Consider the following 15,047-nt stretch of genomic DNA (forward strand, 5'->3'; position numbering starts at 1 on the left):
ATATTGGTCTGCAATGAGTACTTATAAACTGCACTAAGTGGTCATTACGTTGCCCAACCATTGTTTTATCACTGATAAAGAATGCTGTTATTGTTAGGCGTATCTCGTCCATTTTACCATGGATTGTGAGGGTTGCAAATGTTTATCTTTGCTGTATACCTTTCATTAAGAGTAATATTGTCTTGTGACTGAACCGCCTCTGAGCGCAAGAATGCTTTTTCATTGATGCGTAAAACCTAGCATGTTTGGCGGGTAAGTAACATTAAACTTCATTGACCAACTAGTGTTGGGAGACCTCTGGTCTCCTTATGAAGTTTCTTTTAAACTGGACTTTGCTGCTAAAAGCTATTGACTGCCCCTGTATCAAATCTTCATGTTTTTGTACAATGTCAGGTAATCGGTTGTGGACCAACAGTTGGTTTTGATGGGTCTGGGCCCCATAGAATCAATACCAAATAATTGATTAACCGCATAAAATAATGGAGAAGTGAATTAATAGAACGAGAGGATCCAGTGCTAAAAGTTAAATTTGTATGCCATGCCAGATATTAATACTGTGAAACGCACTTGCATGCACATCGCATTAGAGTATTTTGAGGTTTTGGTATGAGGTTAATTGAAGTGCTGTTGGAGATGACACTTTTAGGTTCAATGTGTAGCTGAGGCCCTTTCTGCTTCCTCGAACATTATGGGTGACACGGTAGCACAGCGGTTAGCACTGTGGCTTCACGGCACCGGGGACCCGGATTCGATTCCCGGCTTGAGTCACTGTCTGTGCAGAGTCAGCACTTTCTCCCCGTGTGCGCGTGGGTTTCCTCCGGGTGCTCCGGTTTCCTCCCCACAGTCCGAAGATGTGCGGGTTAGGTGGATTGGACGTTCTGAATTCTCCCTCTGTGTACCCGAACAGGCGCCGGAATGTGGCGACTAGGGGCTTTTCACAGTAACTTCATTGCAGTGTGAATGTAAGCCTACTTGTGGCAATAACAAAGATTATTATTCAATAAAGATTAAAAGTTCCCATTTTCCAGTTTTGAGGAAGAGCAGCAGAGTTGTTTCTGATGTGCTGGCCCATATTGATCCCTCAGCCAACATCACTAAAAACGATTCCATAGGACCGGCAACACTGTGGTGAGTTCAGAAGCCTTCTTGACAGTATGAGTTTTCAGGTTGGATAGCCTACTTTAACAGGAGGACAATGTGAGGGTTTCAGCCTCCCTCCCTTGAAACCAGCAAGGCTCGAGTCCTGAAGTCCGCAGGGAATACATCCTCAAACGCATGCTGACAACTGACGGAAGTACATCCACTGGCACAACCTTAGAAAACCCCCACATACTTGTCAGAAATCCTGTAGTCGCTACTCAAACGCACCGGCACCTGGCGCACCTCTCGATGGCACATCTCTTTGACTGCGTACATCACGACCTGGCATCTGACCCGAGTGCCCAAGGCCCAGGTTTCAGCCTTCCATCGAAAGTCTGGGCAACCCTCAACTGCTTGAGGACGGACCAGGGTCGGATGTGGGCAGGAGAAACAGCTCAAGCTATGGACGGGAATTACCCACCAACCCTGCCGCGAGTCTTTCGGTGGCCCGGCGGCGGATTTACCAGTCCCGCCGTTGTCAACGGGATTTCCCGTCGACTGCGCTGTCGTGGGATCAGACTATCCCGCCTGTGGCCTTCCAACTCAGACCTTCGCTCATACATCAAAACCTCTGCCTGAGAGATTAATTCCCTGCGGCTACGCAGCCATTCACACTGCGTCAACTAAAGCTGTTGAATGGGTTTTTGAACTTTGGTGTCAAACTGCATCCCCAGCCATACAAATTAATTAACTCAAATCAGATTATCTGATCATTTATCTCATTTCTGTTCCTGGAACCTGGTTATGTGCAAATTGGCTGCTGCGATTTGTTTTTTGCATTATAGCAGTGTCTGTACTTCAAAAAGTATTTAATTGGCTGAAAGCACTTTGGGACATCTTGAGGTCATGAAAGTCATTTTTTCTTAAAACACAGCATGCTAGAAATCTCAATAAAAACGATTAGATACTTAACAGGTCAGGAAGCATTTTTGAGGGAACGAGAGAATTCTGATGAGGGGTCATCGACCTAAAACATTGGCTCACTTTCCACAGGTCCTGCCTTGTCTTCCTCGCTACTTCCTTTCTTTTAAGTAATCGGGTTGGTTGAATACTGGTTTAAAACTCATCCTTTCCAATATACAACTTCTGATGGAGGAAAGCACTTTGATTTTTTTTTACTTCAAAAAAAATGTTTGCTTCATTAGCCCATTGCTCAGTAAAATGGTTGCTACTTTAATACTTAGTTGCCTTAATTGGTTGCTAAGATTTCTTCAAAGCGGACCTTGACTCCTATCGTAATCCAGCAGCCCATAACTCACCCATACCCACCATCACAGCTTCCGAAGTCCGATCGGCCTTCCTGAAAGTAAGCCCTCGGAAGGCGACGGGCCCAGACGGGATCCCTGGTCGTGCACTCAGAGCCTGCGCGGACCAGCTGGCAGAGGTGTTCGCGGACATCGTTAACCTGTCCCTACTCCACTCCGAGGTCCCCATCTGCTTCAAGAAGACCACCATCATACCGGTGCCAAAGAAGAACCAGGCAATGTGCCTCAATGACTACCGTACGGTGGCCCTGATTTCTGTCATAGTGAAGTGCTTTGAGAGGATGATCATGAAGCGCACCACCTCCATACTCCCAGAATGCCTTGATCCACTTCAAATTGTTTTCCATCGCAACTGGTCCACAGCAGACGCCATTTCCCTGGCCCTACACTCATCCTTGGAGCATCTCGACAACAAGGGCTTCTACATCAGACTCCTATTTATTGACTACAGCTCCGCCTTCAACACCATAATCCCAGCCAAGCTCATATCAAAGCTCCAAAACCTAGGACTTGGCTCCCCACTCTGCAACTGGATCCTCGATTTTCTGACCAACAGACCACAATCAGTAAGAATGAACAACAACACCTCCTCCGCAATAATCCTCAACACCGGCGCCCCGCAAGGCTGCGTATTTAGCCCCCTGCTCTACTCCCTGTACACACTTGACCGCGCAGCAAATTTTGGTTCCAACTCCATCTACAAGTTTGCTGACGATACGACCATAGTGTGCCGGATCGCGAATAACGACAAGTCAGAATACAGGAGGGAGATAGAGAACCTAGTGGAGTAGTGCAGCGACAACAATATCTCCCACAATGCCAGCAAAACTAAAGAGCTGGTAATTGACTTCAGGAAGCAAAGTACTGTACACACACCTGTCAGCATCAACGGGGCCGAGGTGGAGATGGTTAGCAGTTTCAAATTCCTAGGGGTGCACATCTCCAAAAATCTGTCCTGGTCCACCCACGTTGATGCTACCACCAAGAAAGCACAACAGCGCCTATACTTCCTCAGGAAACTAAGGAAATTTGGCATGTCCACATTAACCCTTACCAACTTTTACAGATGCACCATAGAAAGCATCCTATCGGGCTGCATCACAGCCTGGTATGGCAACTGCTCGGCCAGGACTGCAAGAAACATCAGAGAGTCGTGAACACGCCCAGTCCATCACACAAACCTGCCTCCCATCCATTGACTCCATCTACACCTCCCGCTGCCTGGGGAAAGTGGGCAGTATAATCAAAGATCACTCCCACCCGGCTTACTCACTCTTCCAACTTCCTCCATCAGGCAGGAGATACAGAGGTCTGAGAACACGCACGAACAGACTCAAAAACAGCTTCTTCCCCGCTGTTACCAGACTCCTAAATGACCCTCTTATGGACTGACCTTGTTAACACTACACCCTGTATGCTTATGTAGTTACATTGTATACCTTGTGTTGCCCTATTATGTATTTTCTTTTATTCCCTTTTCTCTCATGTACTTAATGATCTGTTGAGCTGCTCGCAGAAAAATACTTTTCACTGTACCTCGGTACACGTGACAATAAACAAATCCAATCCAATCATATTCGTGGTTTATATGGCTACACATCTATGAGGTTGGCACGGTAGCACCGTGGTTAGCAGTGTTGCTTCACAGCGCAAGGATCCCAGTTTCGATTCCCGCTTAGGTGACTGTCTGTGTGGAGTCTGCACGTTCTCCCCGTGTCTGCGCGAGTTTCCTCCATGTTCTCCGGTTTCCTCCCACAGGTCCCGAAAGATATGCTTGTTAGATGAGTTGGACATTCTAAATTCTCCCTCTGTGTAGCCGAACAGGCGCCGGAGTGTGGCGACTAGGGGATTTTCACAGTAACGTCATTGCAGTGTTAATGGAAGCCTACTTGCGACAATAAAGATTATTATTATGTTATCGTTCCAGCCTCTTGATGTCTTTCAAACTGGTATTTGAAGCAGATACAAATTCTCACTTACTGCTGCAACCTTGAGGTGGAAATAGTTGTTTGATTCAAGGGTTAATTGTACAAACTTCCAAGTGCAAGAGTCTGTCGGAATTGCTGTACCACTAGATTCTGAAAGGCAGCGTTGGTCTTGAATGTTCCCTAATAGTCGACGCGTTCACATGTGTAGTATTTGACCTAATGTGAGGCAACTTGGAGGCTGCGTTTTGCAAGTTGCCGCTGGACTAAAGTAAACTTGCCGAGCTGGATTTGACTCCCCTCCTGTCTATTGGAATTCGGAATTTCTACCTGATAGCTGAGTTTGCCTGGAATGCTGATATTGGGCACATTAAGTGTGGATGAGTGCTGCACACTCTGCCTAAGTGGCACTTCACTGGAATTTGACTAAACACCACACAGACTGATACCTTAAAAGTGCATGTTTCCTCATTACTGCGCACGGTCTGTTGGTGTAGGGTTCTGGGAGTCGCACTTTACTCTTCAGCATTTGAAAGAAATCTCATTTTAATTGACATGATAAAGACTCTTGTTTAAAGTGCTGATGGACGCAGTCGCAGTCTAATGCGCAGTTGCCCCTCCATTTGTAGTTGGGAATTTCACCCCTAAAAGGAAGACAGGCAGCCAAAATTAAACACTCTTCTTACTGAGGAAGTCCCATTTAAGCTTTTTAGGAAATTAATCTTTTTGGGTTTTGGGAGCACTTCGAAGCATTTCCAGTTACACCTTTGAAGGGTTGCACAGCGGTTAGGGCTGCTGCTTCACAGCACCAGGGACCGGGTTGAATTCTGGTCTTGGGTGACTGTGCGGAGTTTGCACTTTCTCCCCGTGTCTGCATGGGTTTCCTCCGGGTGCTCCGGTTTCCTCCCACAGGTTGGGGTTATGGAGATAGGGTGGAGGTGTGGAGGGTGCTCTTTCCAAAGGGCCGGTGCAGACTCGATGGGCTGAGTGGCCTTGTGCACTGTAACTTGTATGAATTCTACGAAATGTAAAGTACCCAATTCTTTCTTTTCCAGTTAACGGGCAATTTAGCCTGGCCAATCCACCTCCCATGTACATCTTTAGGTTGTGGGGGTGAGACCCACGCAGGCTTGGGTGATAATATGCAAACTCCACACGGCCGTGATTGAACGTCCTCAGCGCCGTGAGGCAGCGGTGCTAACCACTGCGGCACCGTATCGCCTGGGATTCTATGAAAATTCTAATTCTCCAGTTACAGCGTCTCCAATTTAAGTGCACCCACAGAAGCAGAGCACAGTTAGATCAATATGCTTTCTGGCTAAGCACACTTATTTAGGTGTTTAGAGGTTTCTATTGCATAAACCTTAGTACTGCTTTGTTTTGGTTTGTGTAAAACATTCGGTGCTGTGTCACTGCGCCGCTGTAGATTCTGCACTGTAAATTCTATAAAATAACTTGGTCTCACACAATAATTATGTTCTGAGTGGACATGGACATGATGCTGTTGATGACGAGGAGAATGAATGTGAGAGATTGAGAAATTCTGAAGGACAAGCGTTTTAAAGTATTATGCGTGGTATTGGGCTCATGTTTTAGGGAAGGGTGCTGATGCTTTAGATCAGACGCGATGCACAATCAACAGCAACAAGCACTTGCCTTTATCTCTCACATTCAACACGGTAAAATGTCCCAGGGTGCTCGACGAGCACTATCAATAAAACAGTTTTTTTAACACCAGGCCGCACAGGAGAATTCCGAACACTTGACTAAAAGCTTGATTTAAAGAAGTCCTTTTTTGGGAACATCTTAAAAGCGGAAGGAGAGAGGTGGTGAGTTTTAGGGAAGGAATTCCAGAGCTTGGGTCAAGGCATTTGAAGTGGTGTGGTGATTAAAAATTAGGAATGGTCAAGCTGGTAGAATGGATTCACTGTTACGATGCCCGAGACAAGAAAATACAAATTAAAAAGAAAGACTTGAGGGGGCTGGGAGAATTTTGTTTTGTACCATCACTGCCCGGATTGTGGGGCGATGCGATAAGTGCTTAAAATTATGCAAGATTGGGACCTGAGGGAGTAGCGGATTGCTGAGGTGTCGTAAATCGTAAATCAAATTCAGAGCAAGGACCGAGCGAAACCTCTTCACGCAGAGTTGTGAGGCCGTGAGATTCACTTCCAGGGTTGGTGCTTGAAACAGAAATAGTGTTAACATTCAAGATTAGACAGGTGGGTGAAAGAAAATGGCATAAAACATGTGTTCACAGGGCAGGTAAATATAATGTTTGTGTGGATAGTAGTGGAATGGTTTCATCTTCTCTATATTTCTCTGTTACGCCTTGACGTAATAAAATTGGGTTGGTTGAGTTATTATTGTGATGAATGTGCGCACGTGTTCTGTTACTTCCAACACCAAGTTAAAGTCCAACAGGTTTGCAGGAATCACTAGCTTTCGGTCTCTTCTTCACTCACCTGATGAAGGAGCTGCGCTTCGAAAGCTCGTGATTCCAAACTAACCTATTGGACTTTAACCGGGTGTTGTAAGATTTCTTACTGCGCCCACCCAGGCCGACACCGGCATCTCCACATCGTGATATCACTTGGGGCTCCTTGCGCATTTTAAACCTGTTCGCGAGCAGAGTAAAGACTACAAATTATGCACATCTCTTTGGGGTGAATCCAAATGAATCCATGGATTCATAGAGTTTTAGAGCACAGAAAGAGGCCCTTCGGCCCACCGTGTCTGTGTCAGCCATCGAGCACCTGCCTATTCTAACCCCATTTTCCACACTTTGCTCGCTACGGCGTTTCAAGTGCTCATCTAAATGCTTCTTAAATGTTGTGAGGGTTCCCGCCTCTACCACCCTTTCAGGCAGTGAGTTCCAGACTCCCATCACCCGCTGGGTGAAAAATGTTTTTCCTCAAATTCCCCTAAATCTCCTAAACCTTAAATATCTGCCCCCTGGTTATTGACCCCCACCTTGGGAGTTGATAAAGTAAACTATTAACCTGCAAGCAAGTTGACTTTAACTCCGTTCCAACCCACAACAGATTTTGAATGTTGTAATTATGTAGCACAGTGCTGCGTTAAGCTACTTTCATTTATGCGAATCCATGTTTTGCAGTTCCAATGGAGGATCCCACCAGGGATATGGCTGAATACATGGAATCCAGTCGGGATGACATCTGGGATAAGATTCCTTCCAACAAGCAAGTCACCTTTCTGGTGTATCGTGAAGGGGACCAGTTGAATTTTTTCCGAGTTGTAGATCGGGGGGACGGCACTTTAACACCACTCTCCGAGTCCTTGAGGTATGAAAAATCCACTGGATTGTAAAGTCAGACCACTGAATTCACCAATTGAATGTCGTGTGTCATATTTAGTGAGTATTTCTTGAATTGTTTGCATTAAATTTGAAGAGATTTGATTGCGGGCAGGCAAGGAAATGCTTTCCTTGGAGCTGGTCCAATGAAAATCGAATGGCTTGTATGGGAGGGGCAAGATTATAACCACATCGTGCTTTTTAAAATGTATCTTTGGTGCGTGGGTGACACCGGTAAGACGGTACTTATTAATGCAGCACGGTGGCACATGGCCAGCACTGCTGCCTCACAGCGCCAGGGACCCGTGTTCAATTCCGACCTCGGGTCACTGTCTGTGCGGCGTCTGCACGTTCTCCCCGTGTCTGCGTGGGTTTCCTCCGGGTGCTCCGGTTTCCTCCCGCAGTCCAAAGATGTGCTGGTTAGGTGGAATTAGGTGCTAAATTGCCCCTTAGTGTCCAAAAGGTTAGGTGGGGCTACTGAGTATGGGGATAGGGTGGGAGCCTGATCCCAGGTAGGGTGCTCTTTCAGAGGGTGGGTGCAAACTTGATGGGCCGAATGGCCTCCTTCTGCACTATAGGCATTGTGTGTTTATTGACTATCCCTAGTAGCCCAAATGTGGCACTGGATTCATGTGTAGAGGGTTGCCCTTGTATGAATAATGAAATGTTCATTTCGAGGCCGCCCACAACCATATTGACTTTGTTCCGTTTTCAAATGTGCAATTTGAACATGATGACCTTACGGGTGCACACCCAGCACTGTATTGGATTTAAAAGCCCTTTGCTGTGTTATGGGCTAGGGTTTAGAGAACTCCAAAGTGTACCATGGGGTTCACCTGACCCGTGGCTTTTACTAGATTGTGGTTTGGGGAGCACACGGCCCACTCTACAGGTGTGGTGCAGCAGAACTCTCAAAGTAATTTTTAAAGCAAAACAATGTTTAATCTATGAACTCAGTTAACCTTTTTAAAACATACAGTGAACATCTTAGCAACCATCAATTCAAATGCACCTCCCAAAGAATACAACACTCTAAGTAATCCTTAAACTGTCCTTTTAACATCCATAAGACAAAAATCCTTTTTACAGAAGCACATCAGGTTTAAATTCTCTACTGAGAGCAGTTATCACTCTAAATTCACCAAATGATCTTGAGATAGTCTTTTGATGGCAGAGAGATCAAAATTACACCTTCTTTGGCTGGTTTCAGCTGCAAAACTAAAACAAAAGCAAAAAACACAGACACACCCAAGCTTTTCCTCAAAGCGAAACTAAAAAGCAGAGCCAGAGCTCAGCTTCACCCACACTCTGACATCACTGCCGCCACTTGAGCAGACAAACATTTCTTAAAGTGACATTCGCATGATACCTATATGACCTAAATGGGTGTGAAATATTTTAGTTTTCTGTGTCTGGTGCTGCAGGTTAATTTTTCTTTTTAAATCTTTTATTTTCCTGATTTTAAAGTGGAGGTTCAGTGTTCAACCTCTATGCAGATGACGAAGATGAATCTGAGGAGTCTCCGTCTGGGCAGCAGATTCTGGAGAATTCAATCACGATGAACAAAATGAAGTTGCTGAAAGCAAAGATGGAAAATATGAATCTTAGTAAAAAGGTATTGTTGAAAGTTTGCTGTGCCAAGTCCTCTACGCGCGTTCCCCTAATTCAGGAAAACCAATTCGTTTTCCGAGCTTTTGGGCCTTTTTAAAGCTATAATAGTTATTGATCATTGCGTCTTCCTTTTGGGGGGGATTTGAATAGCTACGTTAATGCTGGAGGCTCAGGGCGCTTAGTTGTCTTATAGTTAGCCATGGGCCATTTCTTGTCTCCTGCAATCAGCGTACTTGAACTGAATGCTCATAGTTTTATTTAGGGTTAAATGCATGATAATTCATTCCCATTTTGCAGCGCTTAATAAGAGAACTTAAGGCAAGAGTGTGGCTGACAAATGCAAAATAGTCGCTTAATTCATACAGGTCTGTGCTCTATTGCCTCCTGACTTTCTTCCGTAACACAAAAACTATTCGAGGTTTTGGGCATTCCGTGAGATTGAGATAGCACATGTTCTGATGTTATCAAATGATGCTGAGCATTCAGCAACTGGCGCACAGCGCCCCGTTGCTAATACGAAGTGTCTTCCAAACTTTTCTTCAGTCTAATTTTTCATTAGGTCCCTCAAATCCGTTGAATGCCAACAGCTTCAAAACAAAAATAGCTCTTGGCCTCTTTATTTTAAAATGCAAAGTTTACCTCAAGGAGCGAGAGATTCCAAAATCGCCGCTGTTACTGTAATCATGCTGTTGGCAAGTTGGAAATGACTTGAGTATAACCGAGCTGTACTATTTAAAGTGCTGGAATCTAAATCAAAAACAGAAAATGCTGGACAATCTCAGCAGGTCTGACAGACTCTGTGGAGAGAGAAGGGAGCTAGCGTTTCGGGTTTTGGGGCGGCATGGTGGCAAAGTGGTTAGCTTTCAGAGCTTTGCCCAATATTGCCATTGTAGCAACAAATGAACATTTTTGGATGGTTTTCACCGAACTGACGGCAGCATGGTAGCACAGTGGTTAGCACAGTTGCTTCACAGCTCCAGGGTCCCAGGTTCAATTCCTGGCTTCCCTGTCTGTGCGAAGTCTCCATGTTCTCCCTGCGTCTGCGTGGGTTTCCTCCGGGTGCTCTGGTTTCCTCCCACAGTCCAAAGATGTGCAGGTTAGGTGGATTGACCATGATAAATTGCCCTTTGTCCAAAGAGGTTGGGTGGGGTTGCGGGGATGGGGTGGCGGTGTAGTCGTGGGTAGGGTGCTCTTTCCAAGGGCTGGTGCAGACTCAATGGGATGAATGGCCTCCTTCTGCACGGTAGATACTATGATGAGGGTGGGAGGTTGCTGTAGGTGAATTGAAAGCATGGGCATGATCCAATAGTCACGCTGCGCCCCGAAAGCAGCTCACCACGGTGCAGTGTGGTCAGTAAAAGCCGGGGGACCCCGCTCCCGTGATTTATCCGGCTCGCAGCGCCTCGCAAGATCCAACGCAACCTCGCGAGATGTTGCGATGTAAATCCCGCCCATTGCGGGCGAGATCACTTTTTGGCAAATCCTGCATATTAGAGCGAGGCAGTAAGCCTTAATCTAATGTGCAGATTCCCAAGATACCTGAGGCTTTGGGATTTGACCCCTTTCGCCTCGGAGACCTCGGGTGAGTGCTAGTCCCCACAATTGGGGCCAGGCAGAACAGCACTCGTGGGGGCCTCCCAGGGAATTGGTAGCCCCCAACTGAATACCCTTTGGACAGGGTGGTGCCCTGGCATAGCTGGTGCCCCCACCCTGGCAGTGTCTAGGTGGTATTGCCAGCTGGCATGGGCATTGCTGAGTTGGCACTGCCGGGGACGCTCCCATAGTGCGTTTGGGCTTTGGGGGCGGGGGGAGGTCAGGGATCACTTCGGGGGCATCCCAATCTCTCGCTACACTGGGGTGTTCCGGCGAGTGGAGCTCCCAACTGTTTGAAACTGGGCCTATGTGCGGCCTCAGCCGCGCGTTCCCCGTTGAGGCCCCTTATGCAGCGCAAGCCGCTTTCAATAACCATGAATTTCTCGACACTACAAACTACGGGTAACACGTGGCTAAACGCGCTCACTGTGGGACTTTGGTCCCATTTGGTTGAATCGAGCACCATGTTTTTTTTAAACAAAGAATCTGGTTACTTTTTTAAAAATCTCTTCTTGAAATAGTTTCTAATTTAATACTCTTGGGTATTTCAGTGATTGTGTTTAACTTTTTTTTGTCATCTTTCCACAAAGCCCAAGAAGATTGCCAAGGTGAAGCCAAGGCCTCCAGCGGCACCCAGACCAACCAGCAGTTCAATCACCACAGCTCGTCACCGCCTCTTCCGTGTTCTCCCTCACAGCGGGCAGGCTCTCAATCATTCACTGTGTCTACCTCCTGTTGGTGATCCAACGCTTTCGTACCACAATGTACTGAGCTCCAATTTTGCTTCTGGCGTCAGCTTAGCTCCGCCGTCTTCTAACAGCTTCCTGCTGAAGGATGACGAGAACGCCGACTTGACCCCTCTGCTCCAGAGTGCAATCCCCACACCGGGCATGGTTCTGCAGGGAGAAATGAGAAGCTCACGGCAACAGAACATGCTTCCGCCACTTATTTCTCAGGACTTTAGGGAAGCTCCGACGATTTGCACAGATTTTGTAACCGATTGCGTGGCAGGTGGATCGCGGCTAAAGTCCCCCATCAGGGAAGCGAGCCTCTCGGAAGAGAAAAGGGTATCTGACGCTGCTGCGAGTGTCCTTGCCTTGTCTGTAGATGCTGATCGGGCGGAAGAGGCCAGCCTACTGAGCGAAATTGGACTTAACACGTCACTGTATGAACAGACTAAGATAGAGCCTAAGCCCCCAGAGAAGGATGCTGAGGAATCAAGTGTTATCAGACCAGTGTTTCCAAACATGCTGGGGTATGCTCCAATGGAATCTGAAAAATCTAGTCTGTTTCCGAAGAAGGAAAAGGTTATTTCGCCGACTCGATATGCCGAACCGGTCTCTCATAGTTCTTTAATTGCTCTCCCAACTCCCAAACCCCCAAAGACGTTTGACATAAATAGCCTGAGACCTCCTGTTTCGCAGCAACTACTGCACTCCGCTCCGGACACTGGCTCTTTCCCCGGTGTTTCGCTGTCAAAGGCGGGCAGGTTTCGGGGACTCAAAGTCGATACCCCCGGGAAGAAAGCGGACATCATTTTGAAAGCGGAGGTGGCTGAGGTGGCCAACAAGGCGGCCAGGGAGCCCGTGGGCTCTCCGAAAGACATTGGAATGCTTGCTTCGCTGGCTCGAAGCACATCCAAGGAGAGCGTGCAAAGTAACTGTGGTGCAGGCAGGCAGCGGACATCTGGCATTGCACTACCTGCTCGTGTTCAAAATTTCCATGAAGAGATTTTCAGAGGCATTCCTTCACCGGATCGAGTTTCGAATACATATGTTGTAAGTGAATTCCTCTACGTTTTTGGCAACCAATTCGAGGAAACCGTAAAATCTAGCTGAAGTTGCACTCCCAAATTTGCATGTTTCAGTGCAAAGATGAGCTGTGGTCATAGAATACAAATAAGCAACAGTACAGCAAAGGAACAGCCCCTTCGACTCTCCAAGCCTGTGCCGATCATGATGCCTGTCTAAACACATGGGGCAGCACGATGGCACAGTGGTTAGCACTGCTACGTCATAACTCCAGGGTCCTGTGTTCAATTCTGGCCTTGGGTGACTGTCTGTGTGGAGTTTGCACTTTCTCGCCTTTGGCTACTTCCGGGCGCTCCGGTTTCCTCCCACAGTCCAAAGATGTGCAGGTTAGGCAGATTGGCCATGCTAAATTGCCCCTTAGTGTCTAAAAGTTTAGATGGGGTTACTCAGTTACAGGGGTCCATATCCCTCTATTCCCAACCTATTCATGTATTTGTCAAGACGCCCCTTAAACGTCACTATCGTACCTGCTCCCACCACCTCCCCCGGCAGCGCGTTCCAGGCACTCGCCACCCTCTGTGTAAAAAAACTTCCCTCGCACATCTCCTCTAAACTTTGCCCCTCGTACCTCAAACCTACGTCCCCTAGTAATTGACGTTTCAACCCTGGGAAAAAGCAGCTGACTATCCACTCTGTCCATGCCACTCATAATTTTGGAAACCTCTATCATTCCAGTGAAAACAATCCGAGTTTATCCACCCTCATAGCTAATACCCTCCAGACCAGGCAACGTCCTGGTAAACCTCTTCTGTACCCTCTCCCGAGCCTCCACATTCGACTGGTAATGTGGTGACCAGAATTGAACACTATACTCCAAGTGTGGCCTAACTAAGGTTCCACGCAGCTGCAGCATGACTTGCCAATTTTTATACTCAATAGCCTGACTGATGAAGGTAAGCATGCCGTATGCCTTCTTGACTACCTTCTCCACCTGCGTTGCCACCTGTGCGTCCAGATCTCTCTGCCTGGCAATACTTCGAAGGGTTCTGCCATTTACTGTCTAATTTCCACTTGTATTAAACCTTCCAAAATGCATGACCTCACATTTGTCCGGATGAAACTCCATCTGCCATCTCTCCGCCCAAGACTCCAACCAGTTTATCTTGCAGTATCCTCTGACAGTCCTCATCACTATCCACAACTGCACTAACCTTTGTGTCGTCCGCAGACTTATTAATCAGACCATATATACTACAAACAGCAAAAGGTCCCAGCACTGATCCCTGCTGAACACCACTAATCACAGCCTTACATTCAGAAAAGCACCCTTCCACTGCTACCCTCTGTCTTCTGTGACCGAGCCAGTTCTGTATCCATCTTGCCAGCTCACCTCTGAACCTGTGTGACTTCACCTTTTGTATCAGTCTGCCAAGAGGGACCTTGTCAAAGGCTTTACTGAAGTCCATGTAGACAACATCCACTGCACTTCATTCATCAATCATCTTTGTGACCTCCTCGAAAAACCCGATCAAGTTAGTGAAACACGACCTCCCCTTCACCAAACCTTGCTGCCTCTCGCTAATAAGTCCATTTGTTTCCAAATGTGAGTAAATCCTGTCCCTAAGAATCCTCTCCAATAATTTCCCTACCACGTAAAGCTCACTGGCCTGTATTATCCTTAAACAAAGGAACAACGTTGGCTATTCTCCAGTCCACTGGGACCTCACCTGTAGCCAGTGAGGAAACCAAGATTTCAGTCAAAGCCCCAGCAATTGCCTCCCTCATTATTCTGGGGTAGATCCCATCAGGCACTGGGGGCTTGTCGACCTTATTGCTTTTTAAGACCCCCCCCCCCCCCCCAACACCACCACCTTTCTGATCTCAATGTGACCCAGACTATCTACACCCCCTTCCCCAGACTCATGATTTGGATGTGTTTATTGTCACCACCAAGTCCCTCTCTGGTGAATACTGATGCAAAGTACTCATTTAGTACCTCACCCACTTCCTCTGGCTCCAAGCATGGATTCCCTCCCCTGTCCTTGAGTGGGCCAACCTGTTCCCTGGGAGTTGCACTCCCAAGTTTGAATGTGAAAAATCCAGTGCAAAGCTGGGATGAAACGATTGCGATACAAGTTTATTGGTTACCTCATGCGCATTATACAGTGCACATACTGTGTCCATACTCATTAGTCAAATGACAAATTGTACTCTGGCCTCTGGTGAATTTAACTCCGACAGTTTCACTTTGCCTTTGATTTGTGGTTTCCTGAAAAGCTTGGGGTTGACGCTCTGTATGTGAAGTTCATGATAGCTCTGTGTCCAGTAAGCTTCTTCCTCTACTTCGGTCTGTATGACCTCCGATGCTTGTCACTTTATAAAATCAGTACAGTTTTGCTGTGATTAACTGATTTACTCCAGTTTTTAAATTGCTAATGGATTTTGT

General features: G+C 46.8%; 1 protein-coding gene across 1 annotated transcript in view; it reads left to right on the top strand.

Annotated features, from left to right (window-relative positions):
* Positions 1-15,047, top strand: part of zfand4 (zinc finger, AN1-type domain 4) — a 61,903-nt gene that overhangs the window by 33,514 nt on the left and 13,342 nt on the right. The window contains exons 5-7 of the mRNA XM_072491839.1: positions 7,449-7,635; positions 9,114-9,261; positions 11,441-12,628. Coding sequence (XP_072347940.1) covers positions 7,449-7,635; positions 9,114-9,261; positions 11,441-12,628 — 1,523 coding nt within the window. The remainder of the gene's footprint in view (positions 1-7,448; positions 7,636-9,113; positions 9,262-11,440; positions 12,629-15,047) is intronic.

The sequence above is a fragment of the Scyliorhinus torazame genome, chromosome 28 (genome assembly GCF_047496885.1).
Source record: "Scyliorhinus torazame isolate Kashiwa2021f chromosome 28, sScyTor2.1, whole genome shotgun sequence".
Classification (NCBI taxonomy): domain Eukaryota; kingdom Metazoa; phylum Chordata; class Chondrichthyes; order Carcharhiniformes; family Scyliorhinidae; genus Scyliorhinus; species Scyliorhinus torazame.